We start from the raw sequence: 24,252 nt of genomic DNA, 5'->3' as shown, positions 1-24,252 counted from the left end.
TTTGGTGCAAGTTATTCAGAAGCTTGCCATTCATTTAATATGTGTACTAGGATGCTGATATTTGGCATGGAGGTTCCTTTGGGGTATATTATTGATGTAGAGAAGTTGAAATTAAAAAATAATTTCAAATGTTTTAAATTTTTGACCTGTTTTGAACTTAACTTTTTTGTAGCACATCAACGTTAAAGTTTTTGGTGCAAGTTATTTTTTTAGAAGCTTGCCATTCATTTAAAATGTGTACTGATATTTGAATGCTGATATTTGGCATGGAGGTTCCTTTGGGGTATACTATTGGTGTAGTGAAGTTGAAATTAACAAATGATTTCAATTTTTTTTTTTTAATTTCTACCTAAGATGGTGTCAAAGCCACCCAATGCTCGCCTGTTTATACTAGATGCTTGCCATTCATTTAATATGTGTACTAGTTTACTGATTACAATATACAAATACATATATTGCTTTAAAATTATTTGGATCAGACTTCACTGCAATGCTTTATAAAAAATATTATTAGACTAGTCTTTTAAAAACGATAAATGCATAAACAGGCGAGCATTGGGTGGTTTTGACACCAACTCTCTGGTTTATATTCTATTTGCACTGATTATACCATATACAGTTCAAATATTAGCTCAAATATTACAAATAAGCATTATTTCAGTCCATCATTCCAGGGTTATGGAATTTATATTAATTATTTTTTATCTCACAATTTACAGATGGCGAAGCGAGGCCCAATGGACATGTTTATCAAGCCGAGAAATCCGGTTTCTGACCACACAAGTAATTCTAAATCAGATGACGGCGATGAAAATGAAGCTGAAGTATTGCCGGCAAAAATAATTCGTACTAGCTTTACTCGGAAATATTACTCCTCATACATTCAATTCGGTTTTGTATTGGTTGGATATGAAGTTTTGCTAAGGTGTATGTTCTGATGGCGCTGCCGCAATGATAGGACGGCATTCAGGAGTGGTTACCCAGATCAAGGCACTTGCCCCCAGAATGCAAGTTAACGCACTGACTGCTTCCTTCACCGAGAAAGTCTTGCAACAAAAAAAATGTCAACAGAACTAAACAGTGTGCTCAGAGAGGTTGTAAAAATTGTGAATCATGTAAAGGCAAATGCTCTAAATTCGAGACTATTTGCTGCATTATGTGATAATATGGGAGCTGATCATAAACAGCTCCTGTTGCATGCCAATGTACATTGGTTATCAAGGGGAAAAGTCCTGTCAAGAGTATTTGAACTACAAAACGAACTGGCCGAGTTTCTTCAGGCCAAAAAACCAAACTGGTCACAATTGTTCCGAGATGTGAATTGGCTAGCCAAGTTGGCTTATTTGGCTGATATCTTTGTCATCTTTAATGATCTCAACACCTCCATGCAGGGAAGGATGGCTTCGTGTTTTACAATGGCAGACAAGATCGACGGACAAAAACGAAAGCTAGAAGCATGGAAGAGTCGAGTGTCAAGAGATTGTTATGACATGTTTCACCAATTAGCGGCAGTCATCGCTGATGCAGGAGAAGACCTTAATGTTACATCTCTACGAAATGTCATCATAGAACACTTGACAAATTCGGCAGAACGTTTTCAGCATTATTTTCCAGAAGAAGAAGATCCACGGAAAGGGGATGAATGGATCCGAAATCCGTTTATGCCATTGAGAGATGACTTAGGTGTCACTATGGAGGATAAATTGTTGGAGCTGTCTGCTGACAAAGGATTGAAGAGGAGTTTCGAAACTACAACAGCACTTGCTTCTTTTTGGATAAAAGTGAAAGCAGAATATCCTGAGCTTACTGAAATTGCTCTGAAAACTCTTCTCCCATTTCCTTCAACCGAGCTCTGCGAGACTGGCTTCTCAACCATGAGCATCATGAAGACAAAGTACAGGAATAGTGTGGATATTCATTCTCCATTGCATGTGGCACTGTGCTCAATTGAACCACGATTGGATAAGCTGACAAAGAAGAAGCAGGCTCACCTTTCACATTAGTAAAAGTTTAAGTGAAGGATTTAACATGCCTATATCATCAATTTCATATTTTAACATTACGACATTTTCAAAGTTGTCTTCAATGTAATGTGACATATTTCCTTTCAATCTTTCTTTTAATGTCTTTATTCACTGGAGTTTAAGATAACTAAAATATATCATTTTTTCCACCTACCTTATTCATTATAATTTTTCATTTTATATACCAGAATACATATGTTTATAATAACTATGTTTGAAGGCTTTGCTAGTTTGATTTTTTAATATTTTTTTCATATTGTAATACTGTATTACTCATTTACAATATATATATATATATATATATATATATATATATATATATATATATATATATATATATATATACAAACATATATATATATATATATATATATATATATGTATATATATATATATATATATATATATATATATATATATATATATATATATATATATGTATATATATATATATATATATATATATATATATATATATATATACATATATATATATATATACATATATATATATATATATATATGTATATATATATATATATATATATATATATATATATATATATATATATATATATATATATGTACTATATATATATATATATATATATATATATATATATATATATATATATATATATATATATATATATATATATATATATATATATATATATATATATATATATATATATATATATATATATATATATATATATATATATATATATATATATATATATATATATATATATATATATATATATATATCCTGGTGTTGGCGCAGTGGTTAGGGCAGCGGCTTGGGATCCAAAAGGTCCTGAGTTCAAGCCCCGTTGGGCCACTGAATTAATACACCAGGGGGTTGACTCAGCCTGTCATCCTTCCGAGGTCGGCGAAATGAGTACCAGTGTACTGGGCCGGTGTATACCCCGGTTAAAATAGGTGTACCATATCCCTGTGTCGTAAGAGGCGACCAGGGTTGCGTCAGGAAGGGCATCCGGCGTAAAACATGTGCCAAATCACAATGCGGATCATACGGATGATCCGCTGTGGCGACCCCTAACGGGAGCAGCTGAAAGAAGAAGAAGATATATATATATATATATATATATATATATATATATATATATATATATATATATATATATATATATATATGTGTCAACTTTTATTATATTCACTATATTTTTTAAAATATTGTAATACTGAATTACTTATTTACAATACTAGTACGTGCCCGTAAAAAAATAATAATAATAATTTTAAAAAAGAATAAATAAATATTCCAACCGCGAGCAACAAACAACAACCACACAGGCCGTTTCTTCGCTCTCGCGTGCCCGTATGTGCGTGGCCCGGAAGTTCGCATATACAGTATCACAGTTACGATTATTCGCAATTTAGGTTTTAATGGCCAATTATTTGATTTGCGCCAACGTATTTTACCTTTTCGCAATGTCGTCGCAAGGAAAAACAAAAAGAGAAGAGAAGAGAGAGAAAAAATTTACTTCCTGGTTCGGAGCATACCAGTACTCTGATGTTACCAAAATTTATGCACCGTCTAATATGAAAACGATCATAACTTGGGGCATTGTGTTTATCTATAAATGCGAATAAGAAATCGAGCAATTATTAGAATACACCAAGTCATCACTATCCGGAAGTCCGTACGTTGTAACCCGTAATGTGGAACGCTTCCCTTCCCCCATCGGCCACGCCCACGCAATAACGTGTCTTGTAATTGGTTTGGAAAATAAATGGCCATAACTTGGGAGGCACTTGTCCAATCAATATCAAACCTTGAAAAGGCACATCCTCAGGTCCCCAGCAATATATCTGGCAAGTTTCAATTAGAACGGACCAGTGGTTGTCGAGAAACAGCGGTCACAGACACACACACACACACACACACACACACACACACACACACACACACACAGATTGCTGGAAATATATATATATATATATATATATATATATATATATATATATATATATATATATATATATATATACATATATACATATATACATATATAAAAATGTGTCAACTTTTATTATATTCATTCTATTTTTTAAAATATTGTAATACTGAATGACTCATTTACAAAATATACATAAAAAAAGTGTCAACTTTTATTATATTCATTGTATATTTTTTAAATATTGTAAAACTGAATTACTGATTTACAAAATATTGTTGTGGACTCTCACCACCCCGGCGTGCGGGTGAGCGCTTTTAGCTAATTGCGGCTGCGCGCCCACCAACCGTGGCAATCCAGTCGCAGCTTTCGGATCAACGCCGAAATCCAACTACGGGTGTGTTTTTAACCACACCACAACCTTGTCAATGCTCTGCCCGCGCGCTACAGGGTCGATCACCGAATTGTCGATTTACCTAATTATTCGCGCGGTCAGACTACCGAGAGGTTGTACCTCAATGGGACCTGTCTGGAAACGAGCCGCTTTTAAGCAGCCTGTTCCATTTGCGATTGCCGAGCGGTTTATTATTGCCAAGCCCTGTTGGACCTGATTATCTTATTAATAACCAGCTGTTTATTCCGAACGCAATTATGGCAGTTCAATGGAGGAAGGGACGCAACGAGCAGGTGAATATTCAAACAATGCGGACATTTATTTCCAATGCAGGCATGTATGCAATGAATGGGGTAAGGGACAAGGCACGAGCAAAAAGACCTACAGCCGTTGTCTATTTACTATGTACATGCACTTAACAACAATTCTATTTATCGGACAAGGTGCCACAGACTTCCATGCAAAAACCCCAGAAAGAAAAGAGAGAACTGGGCCCACAGGCCTTTAATTTTCCTCGGAGCTTTGAAGACCGAAGGAGCTCTGTGAGATCATGCAGGTTACCTGCCACCCTCGTGGTGACTCACGGGGCCCTGGTTCGGTGACCCTCGGTGTGTCTCGTCGTCAACACGGCAGCTGGTGTAGTGGCGACTTGGTTGGTCCAGACCGAGCCGTGCGGCCTGGTCAATCGGGCCTGGCCGACAATGCCTCAGAGGAGCGAACGGGCCTTGCTCTTTTGGAGTTGATGCTCTTTTAAGAGCCCGCTCACTCCTCAGCATCACACGGACCGTCCCGGGGCCCGATCACTTCGGACTGTTATGTCGCTGGCTGGCGACTTCTTTCCGGCTGGCGACCTCTCTCCGGCTGCCTCCCCCGACCCACAACTCTGCACGGCACTGCAGGCTTGACTGGACTCCAGGCTCCAAACTCCGAACTGTAGACTCCAGACTGCCGACTCAACTCCGAACTCCGTACTCAACTGGTTTCTCGGTGTTTCAGCCTGGCCTTTTATCGGGTTCGGGGGTGGTGTTTGGTCTTTCACCTCTGACCCTTCACCCCCCTCTGGCTCCGCCCCTTTTGTCATTCTGATCCGATCTTGCCGTCAAACACGGATGTGGTAGGAATCACCGGCTTTCGCTTCAACGAGGGAGTCCTCACGTTTGTCGGCGGAGATGCCGTTTGTCTGTGGATGCCGTTACTGGTGGAAAGATGGCGGCGCTTGTGGAGATGAAGGTGAGGAGATGTTGTTCGTTTTTGGATGCCGTTGCTGGTGTAAAGATGGCGTTGTTTGTTGAGATGATGGCGAGGAGATGTTGGCGGTTGTGGCGAAGGTGGTGAGGAGATGTTGGCGGTTGTGACGAAGGTGGTGAGGAGATGTTGGCGGTTGTGGTGAAGGTGGTGAGGAGATGTTTAAAATAAAGATAGGAAAGAATAACACAACCTCAAATATGCACAGCCCGGCACACGAATAATCCCCGTTAGACATTGGTGGGGAAATCTAACCTGGACACACACTTATCGACATAACTGATCTTCGGGGAACCTGAATGGTGATTTGTGAATTTCCACAACTGTAACAATATATATAAACAAATGTGTCAACTTTTATTATATTCATTATTTTTTTTTAAATATTGTAATACTGAATTACTCATTTACAAAATATATATTAAAAAAATGTGTCAACTTTTATTATATCCATTCTATTTTTTTAAATATTGTAATACTGAATTACTCATTTACAAAACATATATAGAAAAAAATGTGTCAACTTTTATTATATTCATTCTATTTTGTAAAATATTGTAATACTGAATTACTCATTTACAAAATATATATAAAAAATGTGTCAACTTTTATTATATTCATTCTATTTTTTAAAATATTGTAAAACTGAATTACTCATTTACAAAATATATATAAAAAAGGTGTCAACTTTTATTATATTCATTCTATTTTTTAAAATATTGTAATACTGAATTACTCATTTACAAAATATATATAAAAAAGTGTCAACTTTTATTATATTCATTCTATTTTTTAAAATATTTTAACACTGAATTACTTTTACAAAATATATATAAAAAATGTGTCAACTTTTATTATATTCATTCTATTTTTTAAAATATTGTAATACTGAATTACTCATTTACAAAATATATATAAAAAAATGTGTCAACTTTTATTATATTCATTCTATTTTTTAAAATATTGTCATACTGAATTACCCATTTACAAAATATATATGAAAAATTTGTGTCAACTTTTATTATATTCATTCGATTTTTTAAAATATTGTAATACTGAATTACTCATTTACAAAATATATATAAAAAAATGTGTCAACTTTTATTGTATTCATTCTATTTTGTAAAATATTGTAATACTGAATTACTCATTTACAAAATATGTATAAAAAAAATGTGTCAACTTTTATTATATTCATTCTATTTTTTAAAATTTTGTAACAATGAATTACTCATTTACAAAATATATATAAAAAAATGTGTCAACTTTTATTGTATTCATTCTATTTTTTAAAATATTTTAATACTGAATTACTCATTTACAAAATATATATAAAAAAGTGTCAACTTTTATTATATTCATTCTATTTTTTAAAATATTGTAATACTGAATTACTCATTTACAAAATATATATAAAATAAATGTGTCAACGTTTTTATATTCATTCTATTTTTTAAAATATTGTAATACTGAATTACTCATTTACAAAATATATATTTTAAAAATGTGTCAACTTTTATTATATTCATTCTATTTTTTTAAATATTGTCATACTGAATTACTCATTTACAAAATATATATGAAAAAATGTGTCAACTTTTATTATATTCATTCGATTTTTTAAAATATTGTAATACTGACTTACTCATTTACAAAATATATATAAAAAAAATGTGTCAACTTTTATTATATTCAGTCTATTTTTTAAAATATTGTAATACTGAATTACTCATTTACAAAATATATATATAAAAAATTGTGTCAACTTTTATTATATTCATGCTATTTTTTAAAATATTGTAACACTGAATTACTCATTTACAAAATATATATTAAAAAAATGTGTCAACTTTTATTATATTCATTCTATTTTTTTAAATATTTTAATACTGAATTACTCATTTACAAAATATATATATATATATATAAAAGTGTCAACTTTTATTATATTCATTCTATTTTAAAAAATATTGTAATACTGAATTACTCATTTACAAAATATATATAAAAAAATGTGTCAACTTTTATTATATTCATTCTATTTTTTTAAAATATTGTAATACTGAATTACTCATTTACAAAATATATATAAAAAAATGTGTCAACTTTTATTATATTCATTATATTTTTTTTAAATATTGTAATACTGAATTACTCATTTACAAAATATATATAAAAAAATGTGTCAACTTTTATTATATTCATTATATTTTTCCGTATAAATTAATATTACTACGGATGTTCAAACAATATTTTTATCCCTGTGTCGTAAGAGGCGACCATGGTTGCGTCAGGAAGGGCATCCGGCGTAAAACTTGTGCCAAATCACTATGTGCATCATACGGATGATCCGCTGGGGCGACCCATAACGGGAGCAGCCGAAAGAAGAAGAAGAAGAAGATGTTCAAACAATATTTTCTCTGATCATAAACAAATAATAATATGGCATAAATATGGTACCGATCCCTGGCACATTGGAAAAAAAAAACCTGCCGGTCCACCACATCAGATAGTTTGAGAAGCACTGCCCTGGAGGATTAATTATTTATTTATTTGGCATGGGGAAGGTGTATTTTGAAGGTACCCGTGCTTGTTTTAGTTCTTGTTTTGTGGTCACGTTTGGTATGAAAATACTTTAATTTAGTCGGAAATACATTTAAATCTAAACGAACATGAAAGAACATGTCAATAAGCCAAGAAAACCCTTATTTGTTGCGGTGAAGGAAAAATGGCTTGGTGTTGGTTTCAATCGGTCCCCAAGTCATCTCGACGAGAGTCTGCTTCAAGAAAAAAGAAGCTTTTTCCCTCCATATCGTGTGATATTGTGCTGGCAGGATGGCCTGGAGTCTGAGACAGAAACTGGAGAGATGGATATGCACACGTGCCTCGAAGCTGTCGAGCCTGGGTTTGAATCCCGACCCAGCCATAAACTGTCATCTCTCGGTGTTTCACTGGCAGGGGGATTCATCGACATGTGTGCTGTCCCTCGGATGGACGCTAAACTGTGTCCCGTGTGCCGTCATTCGCGAGTGGACAACCAGCAGGTTCTTCACAGTTTTGGACCAAAACTTTCCCATGACCAACCCCATAAGATCGTGGGAATAATGGTGGCCGTGAATGGAAGAAGAACATGAGGAGGAAGAAGAAGAGAAGAAGAAGAGTAGGAAGAAGACGAAGAAGAAGAAGCAGAGGAGGAAGAAGAAGGGGAAGAAGAAGAGGAAGACGGAGAAGAAGGAGAAGGAGAAGGAGAAGGAGAAGAAGAAGAAGAAGAAGCAGAGGAGGAAGAAGAAGGGGAAGAAGAAGAGGAAGACGGAGAAGAAGGAGAAGGAGAAGAAGAAGAAGAAGAAGAAGAAGAAGAAGAAGAAGAAGAAGAGGGGAAAGGAGAAGCTCTCTTTTTTAATTTCTAACTGACTGGTCCGAAATAACACACGTTACGGTAATCATGAAACATGGCAGTTATATATCTTTCGTATCAAGCATAACAATTAAGTTTTCTGTGAAAAGTTACATTATTCTTATGGATTTTGGCCAAATAAACCTTTGTAATGTTGTGGTTAATATTGCTCATCGTTTTACACAGCGATTTGAAGTGACGTCATTGCACGTCAGCCACCGCTCAGACACCACCACAAGAAGAAGAAGATCAACAACAATAACAACAATCATCATTGCTAAATGCGTTAAGGAAGTGGCCTGTGGCGGAATGTGCACAATACCCGTATTTTGAAGAGGTTTTTTAATGTGAAAAGATCGTGCTTGCGGATGCGACGACATCGGATGGTGGAAGGTGCAATTACACCTGACGTCAGGTTATCAACGTGGGCCTTCCGGATGAAAATGTCGGCGGGAACGAAGCGGATGTTTTCATGGCCTCGACCCGGAGGTGATTCCTGAGAAGCTTCAGGTACACTTTGTAAGGTGATTTCCAAAGGTGTTTTTTGTCAGGTTCGACGTGTGTGGTGCGATGTGTGTAATGTGCGACGTACTTGGTGTGTGGAGCGACGTGTGTAATGTGCGACGTGTGTGGTGCTTGGTGTGTGGTGCTTGGTGTGTGGTGCTTGGTGTGTGGTGCGACGTGTGTAATGTGCGACGTGCTTGGTGTGTGGTGCGACGTGTGTAATGTGCGATGTGTGTGGTGCTTGGTGTGTGTAATGTGCGACGTGCTTGGTGTGTGGTGCGACGTGTGTGGTGCGACGTGTGTAATGCGCGACATTCTTGGTGTGTGGTGCGACGTGTATGGTGCGACGTGTGTGGTGTGTATGGTGCGACATGTATTGTGTGTGGTGCGACGTGCGTGGTGTGTTGTGTGGTGCGACGTGTATGGTGTGTTGTGTTGTGTGGTGTGTGGTGCGACGTGCGTGGTGCGACGTGTGTGGTGTGCGTGGTGCGACGTGTGTGGTGTGTATGGTGCGACATGTATTGTGCGTGGTGTGTGGTGCGACGTGCGTGGTGCAACGTGTGTGGTGCGTCGTGTGTGGTGCGTGGTGTGCGTGGTGCGAGGTGTGCGTGGTGCGACGTGTGTGGTGTATGGTGCAACGTGTGTGGTGTATGGTGCGACATGTATGGTTTGTGGTGTGTGGTGCCACGTGTGTGGTGTGTATGGTGCGACATGTATTGTGTGTGGTGCGACGTGCGTGGTGTGTTGTGTGGTGCGACGTGCATGGTGTGTTGTGTTGTGTGGTGTGTGGTGCGCCGTGCGTGGTGCGACGTGTGTGGTGTGCGTGGCGCGCCGTGTGTGGTGTGTATGGTGCGACATGTATTGTGCGTGGTGTCTGCTGCGACGTGCGTGGTGCAACGAGTGTGGTGCGTCGTGTGTGGTGCGTGGTGTGCGTGGTGCGAGGTGTGCGTGGTGCGACGTGTGTGGTGTATGGTGCAACGTGTGTGGTGTATGGTGCGACATGTATGGTTTGTGGTGTGTGGTGCGACGTGTGTGGTGTGTATGGTGCGACATGTATTGTGTGTGGTGCGACGTGCGTGGTGTGTTGTGTGGTGCAACGTGCGTGGTGTATGATGCGACGTGTGTGGTGTATGGTGCGACATTTATGGTTTGTGGTGTGTAGTGTATGGTGCGACGTGTGTGGTGTGTATGGTGCGACATGTATTGTGTGTGGTGCGACGTGCGTGGTGTGTTGTGTGGTGCGTGGTGCGACGTGCATGGTGTGTTGTGTGGTGCGTGGTGCGATGTGTGTGGTGTGCGTGGTGCGACGTGTGTGGTGTATGATGCGATGTGTGTGGTGTATGGTGTGACATTTATGGTTTGTGGTGTGTAGTGTATGGTGCGACGTGTGTGGTGTATGGTGCGACATGTATGGTTTGTGGTGTGTGGTGTATGGTGCGACGTGTGTGGTGCGACGTGTGTGGTGTATGGTGCGACATGTATGGTTTGTGGTGTGTGTAGTGTGTGGTGCGACGTGTGTGGTGTGTGGTGCGACATGTATAGTGTGTGGTGCGACGTGTGTGGTGCGACGTGTGTGGTGCGACGTGCGTGGTGCTACATCTGTGGTGTGACGTGTGTGGTGTGTGTGTGGTGCGACATGCCTGGTGTGTGATGTGTGTGTGGTGCGTGGTGTGTAGTGTGACGTGCGTGGTGCTACATCTGTGACGTGCGTGGTGCTTCATCTGTGGTGTGTGTGGTGCGACGTGCGTGGTGCTACATGCGCGCGTGCTAACTGCAGTACATTGGCAATCATTGAGCTTTCTGTTTTCCCCATTTACAGGAGCAATACTCATGGTAGAACTGACAATGAGACAGACATCAAGGGAATGAGCGAATCGTTAAAGAGGAGAGGAAGGAGGGAAATAAACCCTTCTGTGTGTATGAACGAATAACATTATTTGACCCTTTTTCCATTGTATTCCAGGCCATGGAGAAGACCATGTGGGTAGCAAATGAAACTCTTCGCTACAGACGGCTGAAGGAGGAATTTGTGACCGACCTTGGAGGTACTAGTCCACTGGAGGTGGTCATGGTCCTTTCACTGCTGCCTTTGCTCGTGCTCAACCGAGGTGTTTTTAACCTGCTGTGGCCACAAGTACATCCTTCATGGTAATGAAGTGGTCGACTTGATTGCGTGGAGTGGGTACTGTTATATATACAGGTAAAGCTGTGTTATCCAGCACCTGCTGGATTTGAGAGATGCCGGTTAGTCAAGAGCTATACTTAACTTAATGTATAACTTTTTTTTCCTGTGTGTCAAGCTCATAGTAGAACACACACACACACACACACACACACACACACACACACACACACACACACACACACACACACACACACACACACACACACACACACACACACACACACACACACACACACACACACACACACACACACGTGAGGTGGATACACTGAGACCTGGGAGGGCTCCATTCCACCTCCTGAAATCCACCCACTTGTGCCGATAGTAGTCAACAACAACAAATTGTACGTCCACACACACACACACACACACATATGCGCACACATGCACACACTCCTTTTTTTTTCGTTGTTCATATTTTATGTCTTGTCGTATAACGTGCCATCTTTGGGTCTTTTGACAAGGTTAGTTTTTCAAGTGCCATACTATAGGCCCCAATGCTCTGCGCTGACTGCTCTCCTTGGCCATCATCATCATCATCACGACCATGCTCTGATTGGCTCTTCACATGAAACAACTCGTGGCGCAACACACCCACCCTTGCCACAGTATCAGGCGGCTCCTCATTCCAGCGCAGGTCGAGGAACGTCCTTATTGCAACAGTTTAACTATCTCTTACCCTTTTCTGCATGCACATCATGGCCCGATAAAGACTTGAAAAATTAAAGAATCCCATTTGTTAATTTGGTACCATAAACCTGGTGTTGGCCTAACGGTTATCGTGACTGGCTTAAGATCTTAGGGTCTTAAGTTTGAGCCCCTATTGTGCTGTTAAATAACCCCAGGTGGGTTGACTCAGCCTGTCATCCTTGCAAAGTCTAAAATGAGTATCAGGGCACTGCATCAGCAGCACAATGATGCAACCAGCAGCCAATGGCTTTATTCAAAATGATGTTTGGTACAGTGGGTGCATATTCGGTTGTGGGTTAAGGGGATTATTGCACAATTTATTACCTCCCCCACTGAGGGTGGACGGAAGTTATGTTTTCACCTCTGACTGTCTGTCTGTGAACAGGACATCTCAAAAAATTGTGGATGGATTCGGAAGAAATTTGTTGGACAGATTGGGTGTGTGACCAGGACAAACTGATTAAATTTTAGTGAAGATCCAAATGCAGATCCGGATATGAGAATTTTTTAATTTCTTAAGTAATTCTTCACCATTGAGAGATGGGGCCAAAAACGATTATATAGCATGATATTTCAAAAAGTTGTAGCCGAGTTATGTCCTAACTTGGTGGATGAGTTGTTCGGTGACAATAACCAGCCAATTAGATTTTGGTTCAGGTCTGAGTACAGGCCTATCAGTGGGTTACAAAATGTAAACTGTTAAGCCTGGCAGAGGTATGCACTGTACTGAGTGTCGTTCTAGTTTTTTCTGTGTTGCTTCTTTTACATTCCCTCCACACAACCATTTTCCTTTCTTTCTTTAATCCACTTACTTGGTGTCAGGTGGATTCTGGTTGTCGTGGTTCTCCAGAGGTGATTAAAAGACCCGTTAAGGCATAATTTGCTATGTTGAGTCAACACCATCCACTCGGATCATGTTGCACGTCAGGCTTGCTCAGCCTCATTTGCATATGACGTCTGATTTCTATCGGTGTGACACCGAGTCGTTTTGGGGATCTCAATCTCTACGATAATGCGGCATTCAGATGCAGATCTGACGGGGGAGTTTCTGAAATGGTTGACCATTGCAGTCGTGTTGATGCATCGTGTCGGATTTGTATGGGGCAACTGGAGTGAGCGATGACCATTACTTTATAATTGTATGTATGGATTAAACAGGGTTGGTCATCAGGTGGGAGATTGAGAGTTTTGAAGGAGTGGTGAGAAACAAGATGATTATAATGATATCCTCCAACTCATCCTGTTTGCCTAATGCTCCCTGGCTTCTTGTGATCCCCATGCTGTGTGCAGGTTGCAGTTCTTTTGTGACCTGATCTTCTTGGTCCTTCCCATCCAGCTGTCACTTACACTGTTCTCTGGATACCTGTTGGCTTTCCTCACCACTGTGCTTCTTTCTACTCTTCCATCATTATTATGCCTGCTGTGGCCTCATGTCTCTTTCTATGACCGTCCCCGCAAGAACCAACTTTCTTCTGCTTTTTCTGGTATTTATCAACTGGAAACGCCATGAAACTGTGCGCTGTTGTGGCAGGAGGTGGAGGGTTATTTTTTGCCCTGACCTGACCTTGGGTACCTCCAGCACGTATGCAAAATTTGGTGGAGATTGGTTAAACGGTTTGAGTCTATAATGTATATACTTGCATACATCGCATTTGCAGGATAAGAACCATCGGACTCATCTGTGTACTTCAACCTATAATTAAAGGATCTTACTATGGAAAGGAGAAATCACCACATATTTGAGATATCATGGAGTATGTTAGTATTCCATATGGATGGATGGTGGGGGGTGGGGGTGGGGTGAAAATGGCTGCCTCTTCAAATGTGTGCAGAACGATACGTATGATACGTTGAAAAGTTACTAAAGAGTGGTCATAAGCTTTTTAAAAGTTTACCTTTCATTTCTAACCATTTCCAGAACTAACAAGTCTGATAAAGACGCCTGAATACATCGCCAATGTACCAAATCAGGAGATCGCAAAATCGCCAAATTGGACTCCTCTCAATTCTGACAGACAGCCGAGCACAATAATGGCTGAAGCAATGACAATGATTATAACAGGAGGAAGCGACGTTGTCTCTCGGGTATTTTACCCTTACCATAACAAATTAAAATACAATAAATTTGAAACAAAAAAAAACACAATACACCACAAGCAGTTGAATGCCATTTACGCATGCGCAGCTCACTTCCTGCCGTAAAATATCTACCATGGATTGCAAGGTCTCATGCATTGTTAGGTGGATTGCAAGGCACTGCAAAATGTGTAACTTGTGAAGGAAAAGGGCACACAATGAACGCCATTATATTCAAAACAAAGAAAGAATGAACGCGGCCTCTTGTGCCAAGTTGAGAGATGACTCAGAGTGAAAGATAGCTTCCTGGCTAACCTCCTTCCCATACTCGTTATAACGTTAACCTTGAGAGGGAAAAAATCTGCAGCATGCAATAATTATGCTACCAATATAATAACTAAATCAAGTGATGTAAAAAGTCCTATGCAAAACATAGGGAGGGAATCAAAGCTTTCACGAAAGGCACGTACGCATTTACGGAGCCGTAGCACCACCCCTCCTCCACTGTATGGACCTGTTATAATGATGCCACTGAGAAGAAACAACAGGTGTGTGTGCGTGCGTGCGTGCGTGTGTGCGTGCACTGATCCCGACATGTTAAATTTTTATTTATTTGTTTTAATGCGTTTTTTTTCTGACTTGTATTTGGGGTTTGTGTGATAGAACCATACTTGCAATTTGAACCTGGGATTCCCTGCCACGTCAGGAATAACGTCACATGGGAGTCAAGCAGGCAGGATTGTGCGGTGTGACTGACTTTTCATCCCTCGATTTTCCTTCACTTGTCGACCCCAGACAATGGAAAATGTGTATATGACATTAGCTTATCAAACTCTTTCTAAAAAAACGATAATACATATCAAACTCCTTAAAAAAAAAATGGATATCTGAATTAATAAAATTGAGGGTGGCTAAAATTTTACCTTTGCTTTTGTTTTCTAATGTTGAAGTAACGTATTGTTACGGTTTTGGGGGTAGATGGAATGATATCATAAGGAAGTTTCGCATTGTGTAGGGTTACTTGGTCCGTGGATGAGTAGAAGCATCTCGATGTAACTAAGTTAGGGAATCTGTGAGCTTAAGTGTTACGTGTCACCACACGTGGGGTGGTGCGGTGTTTATTGGCTTAGGTAGTGAAAATAAGTTCCCCAGTCCGTGATTGCCCTCTGTGATTTTTCCCTATGTTGTTTTTTTTTAATTTCAAGCCAGGCCGTAAAGCTGGGAAACGCGTCCCTGAAACAACAACAAACAGGAGAAGCCCCGCCTTGCCGGGTTTAGGGGTGAGCATGCCACGCCCCGGAGGCGGAGGATATGGGGCGCATTGCAGAGGGCGAGGGAGGTTCCGACTGCATGGGACGAGAGAGGGGAGTGATCGAAGGCGCAGGAGAGACTGGCGCATTGCACAGGGGGATTGTGGAAGGCTCACGTCTGGTTCAGCAGAACACACTCACACGAGGGGGTTAACCTGGGCCGGCCACTCCCCGCGACAGTATAGTATGTAGATCACTTTTGAGGTGTTTCTGATTTGCTGAAAATTAAGATGGCAACAAGGGAGATAATGGAAATGGTGGAGCGACTAAGAATTATGACAATAAGAAATGGTGAAGCAACTGGTCAACAAAAACATCAGGCCTGTTAAGATTTGCCGACTGGTCTGCACAGTACGATTCTGGATATCAGTATGAAAGAGCACCTGGAGGGCAATTTTTTTAAAATTCAGTTTATGAACGACAATTACAAATAATGTTCTGCATTGGCTATGTCCTGAAGAAAAATAGAAGCTTCCACTCGCTGGAACCCCCACAGCTGGAGAATATATTACTAAAAGGACAAGCGTGTGTGTGTGTGCGTGTGCGTGTGCGTGTGCGTGTGCGTGTGCGTGTGCGCGTGCGCGTGCGCGTGTGTGTGCGCGTGTGTGTGCGCGTGTGCGCGTGTGCGCGTGCGTGCGTGCGCGCATCTGTCACGCTTCATTCTAAAGGGTTCCTGCTGTTGTTCGATAATAAAAATGGTACAGTTGGAACGCAAACAATTAATCAATTTACTTGGTTGGAAAGCTTATAGTTTGTTTGCTTGGATCAAACATTTGTGTTATAAAGATGCCTGTTTTAAAAATCCATTCTTTCCATGTTTGAAGAAGAAGAAGAAGCATTATCATTCTAAAATCATTAATTTCAATATGAAAAATAATCAATTTTCATCTGATTGACCTGAGCTTTGATTAAGATTGTCATTTTTAGTCTTTATGAAATGGACAATTTGATGTATCCATGGCAACCTTTGGAGAGAGGGGATGGGGAGTGGATTTTGCAAGTATCGTGCTTTGCACGACGTCCTTTTCTTTCTTGTTTGTTTGTTTGTGAACAAAATATCTCAAAAAGTTGTGGACGGATTCAGACGAAACTTGGTGGGCAAGTCGGGTATGTAACTAGGAAGAATTGATTTGACTTTGGTGAAGGTACAAACCATAAACTAATCAGCCGAGCAGAGGTGTGCTCTCTACTTTTCTGCGGAGGTGTGCTTTTCTAGTTGTCCTTATTTTTCCTCTGATGCAGACTGACTCGGGGCTCTGTACAGGCCACTTTTCCATTGTGTAATATCATAATTGCATGAATAATCTTGTTGTTGTTTTTTTTGTGAATTTTACTTCAAAGGTGAGCAGATTATTCACTGTAACCAGAAAGATGTGATGACCTCCAGGTACTCTGTGCCTCCTCAGCCACACTGAGCTCGAACTTGAGTTCACAACGACTCCCTTGCATAACAGCATTTCGTTCGTGCACCCTCCTGCTCACTGCCATTTGCATCCTCGCCGTTGATTTCCGGATGTTCCCACGTCGCCTCGCTAAAACTGAGATCCATGGCACCGGTCTAATGGACCTTGGCACGGGATGCTTTGTCCTTGCTAACGCTTTGACGGCACCTGAAGCTCGGGAAATGCGGTGAGATACAGCTTGCATCTCCTAAATGGATTGTTTAATCATTTCTTTTCTTCTACATAAGTCGGCGACGCCAATCAGCTACTTTGGTCAAGTATTCATCATGAAGCTTAGATACATTGTAAAGTTGTAACACTGGCTGGTTTTTCTTCTGATATTTCAATGGAACAATAGGGTGGATTGTTGGTATCTATCACACCTTGCAGCTGGAGGAAATCTTCATATTATGTATTGTTCGCAAAATGAGGGCTATCCTACACTCACCTCCACTCCCACCCCCCCTTTTCCTCCCCATCCCACTCGTCACCCTTTTCCCCATATTTTTCACCTGCACACATTGTACAGTGTAGAACATGGGATTTGTTTGTTAGATTCTCTAATTTCTTTGGTCAGTAAATGTGTAAGAAAAAACAAAACATACGACTGCTTAAATTAGACTTTCCAAATATACGACATCTTTGTTTTACCTTTAATTATTTTTATATTCATAATCAGTCCATCTCACACTCTTCCTTCTCTCTCTGAAAAGACTGTCTGATGAACCCTCCCATCTACTTCCCCAACAGTCATCTTGAAGAAGTTCAGGCACTCAAACTTTACGACTTCAATATCAGCCATGATCTTTCTTGGGTAAACCTTATACTTTCAGACCCCAACATTCGTGGGGGATAAGTTCCTCAAAAATGCCGTGAATGTAGGGGTCCGCAAATATCTGGGCATTGTTGCGTTTTTTTTTTTCATTTTAACAGGCTCATGGAAGAATGATGACACAGAACAAATCAGGACACAATATAACAAAGGAAACATCAGGACAAAGGGGAAACACCAACAGTAGGGAGGAGGGAGAAAACAGACGTAGATGGACAAACGAGGGATGCAGGTAATTAGGAGGGGTGAGTGAGAACGCAAAGGGTGGACAATATGGATACATAAGCAAAATTGTGTTTAACCAGTTTGTGATTTTTGTCAAGTCTGACGAGAGGGAAGAGACTGCTGCCTGTCTGTCAAAAGGATGAGAGATGTCACGGCAGAGATTGGAGTCAACAGGAAATGGATAAAGAGGATTTTCCAGAGAGTCGGTGGGATCATTTATGAAGATTAGGAATAAGATGGGGTTGAGAAGATGCCTTGGGGTTCTCCAGCCTTGACAGGGAGATGAGATGAAAGGGTTCTGTTGAGAACCACATGTTGTCTGCAAGAGTGGAGCAAGTTAGTAATCCAAGAGTGGAGTTGGCCTTGGATTCCAGACAGACAGTTTGGAGAACAAGTTCGGATGCCAGACTATCAAAAGTTCAAGATATTTCCAGAGAGATGGCCCTGATCTCTTGTCTGATATGGAGGGCCTCCGTCATTGTTGGGAGCGTGAAAGCAGCATGGCCAAGGTGGAGTGACCAAGTCTGAATCTGAATTGATATGAGATGAGGCTGTTGGAGAAAAGGAATGATTTTATGTTGACAACGATGATGGATTCCATGACCTTGCTGATTATTGGAACTAAGCTAATTTGGCTGTAGTTGAGGAGATCCATATTTTTTTAACCTTTTTATGTAATGTTGTGATGTTGGCTGATTTCCAAGCAGATGGAAGATGACCTGTGGTAAATGACATGGTGAAAATGATAGAGAGTAGCAGAGCAGGTTTTTAGGACACGCGAGCTGATGCCGTCCAGTCCAGTTGCAGAGTCAGAGTCGAAGGTTGCCAGAAACTTTTCCACCTTTTTCAGGTGCAAAAGACGGAATTCAGGGGCAAATTGGAAGGATGGGCACATAGAGGGAGTGCTGAGGGACACAAGATTTTAAAGCAAACACAGAATTTGAGGCATTCAGCCTTCTCATAAACAGAGTCGGCTGTGGTGGCATTTGAAGTTGGGGAAGGGATGGAAGGGGAGCACACAACAGAGACAGACTTGATAAGGTGCCACAAGGTTTTAGAGGAAGGAGACAAGTTTGAAAGTTAATTCTTGAGATTGGACATATATTGTTTTCTGGCTCTCCTTAGGGTAGACACACTTTTTGCGGGCTTTGTAGAATGATCTGAAGTTTCCTTCAGTCGTATTTCCCTTCAAGGAGGAGAATGCATTTTGTTTTAAAGCAACAGCCTCACCACAGGATTCAGAGAACCAAGAGCAGGGGAAGGGTAAGATATTTGAAGACGAGATGGAATTAGTCTGTGCATAAGAGAGGGCAGGTTTCTGTGAGAGAATTCTCAGGATGAATTAACATTAGCGGCAGTGGATATAGGAGAGCAGTCCTGAAGTGTAAAAAAACAAGAAACGAATACTTCGATATCGCGTGACTGGGGGCAGTAAAAGTCTAGGTTAAGGATGATGAAACAACTTTGCAGTTACAAAAATTTAAATGTAGACACGGTGAATTGGCATGCATGATGGGAAGAGTTGTGACGTTGGACAAATTTATATTTGTAGCCCTCAGATCAAAGGGACGTACGCGGCCATAAGTGTGACAGAAGACGTGACAGAAGACACAGGACAGAATAGCCAATTATACAAGACGTTTTAAAAACGCTTCTGGTGAAAAACAATGAAGCATGAGAGTTACAACGCTGCGCGTCAACAACGAACGGAACAGGAAGATTATCACTTCCTGCTCAGAAAATCAACTTCCGGCGTCGCACAGAAAACGATTCAGCACAAAAACATCGCTCTTCCGCATTAACCCCGCCCACAATTCACCCGGCAATCTCCGCCCACATCACACCCAACAATAAGTGTGATAGAAGACTCAGGACAGAATAGCCAATTGTATAACAGCGCGATGTCGCCGCGCTGTAAAAAAAAAAATGCCAATGTTTATGTAGGTCACACTTTTATGACCCGTGAATATGCGGGGTCCACGAATAGTGGAACCACGAATTTTGGGATGTGACAGTATTTAAATTGGCCTCCAATAGTCCTGCAGCGTAGTCTGATATTTCAGATCAATTGTTCAAATTTGCATAAAAGCATCAAAATTGGTACACATGTAGAATAATGTATTCCGAACAATTCTAGATATGGAGCCACCCGAGATTGTGCCTTGGTCAGCTTCGGCGACCATTTTACAAAATGGCCGCCATTCTACTTTAGCGAAATTGGCTATATGCTCTTATTTTCTTATTGTATTGGTGGTAGATATAAGGAAAGTGTGAAATTCAGTAAATTGACCATGAAAAGGCATATTCAAATATTATGAGCCAGTATTTTTGGTAAAAAAAAGCCATTATTTGATTTGTAAATTGCTGCTCTCCTGAAACTTTTCACTGAAAAGTACCCATTATTGCCTGGAGAACAAGAGTCAAATGATATTCATCACATTCAATGGGTTTGGAATCAACAAAAATTGCATGATAGATTACATACTTTATTTTGAAAAGGGAACTGATCATCGTGATAATGACAAACTCAGAAAATGTAGTCAAATTATTGCACACTTCACTTTGAAGCGGCTACGGTTTACTGTCTACTACCATTGTACCAGGACACATGGTATACGCATACATCAATCTCGTACAATATGAGTTTCTGAGCTCAAGTGTACTGGCTCTGGATCAAGAAGTCAACACTTTTACAAGCAATGCGACTTTGCATTTGCACATTCTAAGCTAGGCCGATATCTCAGTCTGTGTCTACTGCGTCTGTCTACTGGCATTCTCCTTCACAAGCACACAGTGCAGTGCATTGCAGATTAGCCTTCTTGCATTTGCAGCGGTTTCTACAGCCTTTTTTTTACAGCCGCACGACACCCGCTCGAAGAAGCTTTTTGAAGCCTCAAGGAGTTTTGGTCCAGAGCCCTTCGTAGGACCCATCCTCTGTTTGCCGCCAGCCCCAGCTTGTTGGTGATGGAAGCACAGGTTGAGGGACCAAGACCTGCCCCCAGACATAGCCACCCTGGAAGACTGATCTCTTCACATGCTGTTCCAAAGCATCGTCGGTAGGTGGGATGCGCTGGACGGAGTTCCTCTTGGCGAAAAGTTTCTTTCTGGCCTCGTTGACGTCTGTATATGGACTGGTGCGGTCATAGAGGAGCACCACAAACATTTCAATGCAGTACATTGTGTCATCCTGGATGTTGACTGGTGTGGTGGTCAGGGTCACAAGAGAATTTTTCAGTTCTGGAAACGAGTTCCATGTGGCCCAGGCAGATTTCTTCCCATGCCCCACGAATGCTGATACCGTGTCACATCCAGTCATGGTGTGGAAAACAGAGAGGGCACGTACCTTCTGTGGACCGAGGGAGGCAGCTATTTCATGGGCAGGGATGTAGCGGTAGTTCTTGCCCATCCCAAAGGCAATCCAGAGTTCATCCACGCGTGGTAGTGCCTGGGCTACCATCACCGCCAAGACGACGATGTCGGTGTCTGCGGTTCAAACTTGAATCCGACGGTGGTCATGTTCTGCAGCATGGGCCACATGTAGCATGATGTGAGTGTCAGCCTCTTCTTGACCGCATGGAGCCAGAGAGCTTTCATATTCCTGCCTTGGAAGGCAGATGACTGCTTCACCATCAGTGACTACCAGCTCCTTTGCCTCGTCATGGAAGGACTGCAACAGCGCATCGGACAGGAAGGTGAAGAGCTCCACCTTGTTTGCGTCGACACGTAGGAAACTCTGCCAGTTTCCTGGTATGGCTGCGGTACTCACCATGCGCCGTCGCACCCCTTTTCCTCGTTTCTCCCTTGTTGTCATCTTCAAGGAGCCATCTTTGTAGCTATCCCAAACGAGGTCGAGACGTGAAGCATGACGCAGCTGCCCCATAAAAATGACCATTTTTCCCCAATACAATGGTTGGAAATATAATAAATCAACACAAATGAAATTTGTATTGCTTTCCTTTGTAAATGCACATCACATGGAGTATTTATCACCTCTGAGAAACCTACAAAGAGAATAACAATGACAGATATCCCATGTTGTTAAAGTAGAATGGTGGCCATTTTGGAAAATGGCCGCCAAAGCTGACCAAGGCAAAATCTCAAGTGGCTCCATATCCAGAATTGTTCAGAATACATTAGTCAGCATATGTACCAATTTTGGTGCTTTTATGAAAAGTCGAACAATTGGTTTGCTATGCTGCAGTACTACAAAGCCAGTCGCTTACTGGGAATTCTCCGTCATGCAAAGTCCTTCCTTGGCACACTTGAACTCTTATCCATCTTCAAGGCCTTCATCCGCATATTGATGGAGTACTGCTTTCCCCTCTCGGCTGACCCCTGCCTTGCATCTTCATCTGTAGCATAAGCGTGACGTTGGTTTAGTGGTTAGGGTGGTGGCCTGGGATCCTCGGGTCCTGAGTTCGAGCCCCGTTGGCCGCTGAATTAACAACATGGGGTTGACTCAGCCCGTCATCCTTCTGAGGTTGGTGAAATGAGCACCAGTGTACTGGTAATATGGGGCACTGCATCAGCGGCGTTGCTGCGCCCATAACCAATGATGCAACCAGCAGCTGAAAAGGCTGCACACGAAGGGAAAGGAATCTGTAGCATGTGCTTGAAACCAAAGCCTTCAAGATTTTAATGGAATCCCACTTGCTGAAGTTGAGTCTATTGGCCTATCACTTTCATTATACAGACAGGTCGGTGGTCTCTGTCTACTACCACCTCCTTTCTGGTCTTGCACCCTTTGCCCTGTCCGTGCTCGTCCCCTCCATCCCCGGGTATCTGCATGGCGCACCTGGTCCACCAGCAACCCCCTTCTAGTGAAACTCCCAAAATCCAGTATCACTGCTCACTTCCACTCATTCCTTCCTCTTTTTTTTATTTTTTTTCATTTTTTCTCCCCCACCTGTGGAACCAACTTCCTCATTCTCTTCAATCTCATTCTTCCCTCCAGTGCTTCAAGATGGCTGTTCACCACCATCTCAATTCCTCCCCCATCCACAACCATAATCTTTTTCTACCCCCATAAACCCACCCCAAGCCCATCTCTTTCCAAATTCCCAGTTTTTCCTTCCTTATTTGTGAATGACAATTTGTGGCTGTATCCTTGTTCAACCTGTGTGTCCTCCCCTTGCTCTCATTCTTCCTCACATTCCTTATTTCACCCTCCATTTTCCCTCCATTTTTGTCCTTCAACCCTGCTGTTGGTGTTTTCCCTACCCCCTCTCCTTTCTTTCTACTGTTCTTTTCATTCTGTTACTTACTTATCCATTCTATGATCAAGCTTCTCCAGGAAGTTCAACACGAGTACACAAAAACACATCGTACACATTGTCGAAAATTTCACTACCTCCCTGCCTCGATCTCATTTGTTCCTTGAATTTCCTTATGTCACCTTCCTCAACTTCCACATCCTCTCTTTTCTCACCTATCCTCTCCCCCTTCCCTTTACGTACATTTCTTCCCCTATGTTAAATCTCGAATGATCTTGACACACATTTAAGCATCGAGCAATATGTGAAATGCTTATAGTGACCCTGACGGACATTTAAACATCTTCATCCTGTTTTGTTATACAGGTACATGAGATATTAAACCTCATGCCACCAGGCAACAAAACGGTGGGTGTGACAAGTTAACTTGATTACCTTGAGGGAAAGGTTACACATGGAGTAGTCATTGAGCAGATTTTACATGAGAGGTTAAAACTGTAAATTGCCAATTTTGCTTCCCCCCCCTCCCTCACCACCCCCACCTCAAACAACACTTATTTCCAGGACCTCGATGGCAGCTCACTGGTTTCTGAAAAAACAAGTGGTTTCTACCTCTGTTCTTGTCGGGCTTGGCATCGGCCGGCTTGTTGCCACTGAAATTACCGGTTACCATGGTCATGTGACCGAGTATGGCACACACTGGAACTTCTTTTTTACACTCGCTGTCATTCGAGTACGTTTATACCTACAAATATTTCAAAACATTATTAATTTTCTTTTTCAAAGATCTGCA

General features: G+C 41.1%; 1 protein-coding gene across 1 annotated transcript in view; it reads left to right on the top strand.

The window, feature by feature from the left end:
* Positions 1–9,216: 9,216 nt before the first annotated feature.
* Positions 9,217–24,252, top strand: part of PIGW (phosphatidylinositol glycan anchor biosynthesis class W) — a 31,849-nt gene continuing 16,813 nt past the window's right edge. Inside the window, 5 exon segments of the mRNA XM_085899600.1 lie at positions 9,217–9,492; positions 11,450–11,634; positions 13,652–13,845; positions 17,154–17,376; positions 24,024–24,192. Coding sequence (XP_085755726.1) covers positions 11,453–11,634; positions 13,652–13,845; positions 17,154–17,376; positions 24,024–24,192 — 768 coding nt within the window. The 5' untranslated portion in view covers positions 9,217–9,492; positions 11,450–11,452.

This window comes from Eptatretus burgeri, chromosome 10 (assembly GCF_056783735.1).
Source record: "Eptatretus burgeri isolate ZD-2024b chromosome 10, Ebu_testis_v1, whole genome shotgun sequence".
In the NCBI taxonomy this organism is placed as follows: Eukaryota; Metazoa; Chordata; class Myxini; order Myxiniformes; family Myxinidae; genus Eptatretus; species Eptatretus burgeri.
This window is presented reverse-complemented; position numbering and strand designations above follow the sequence as displayed.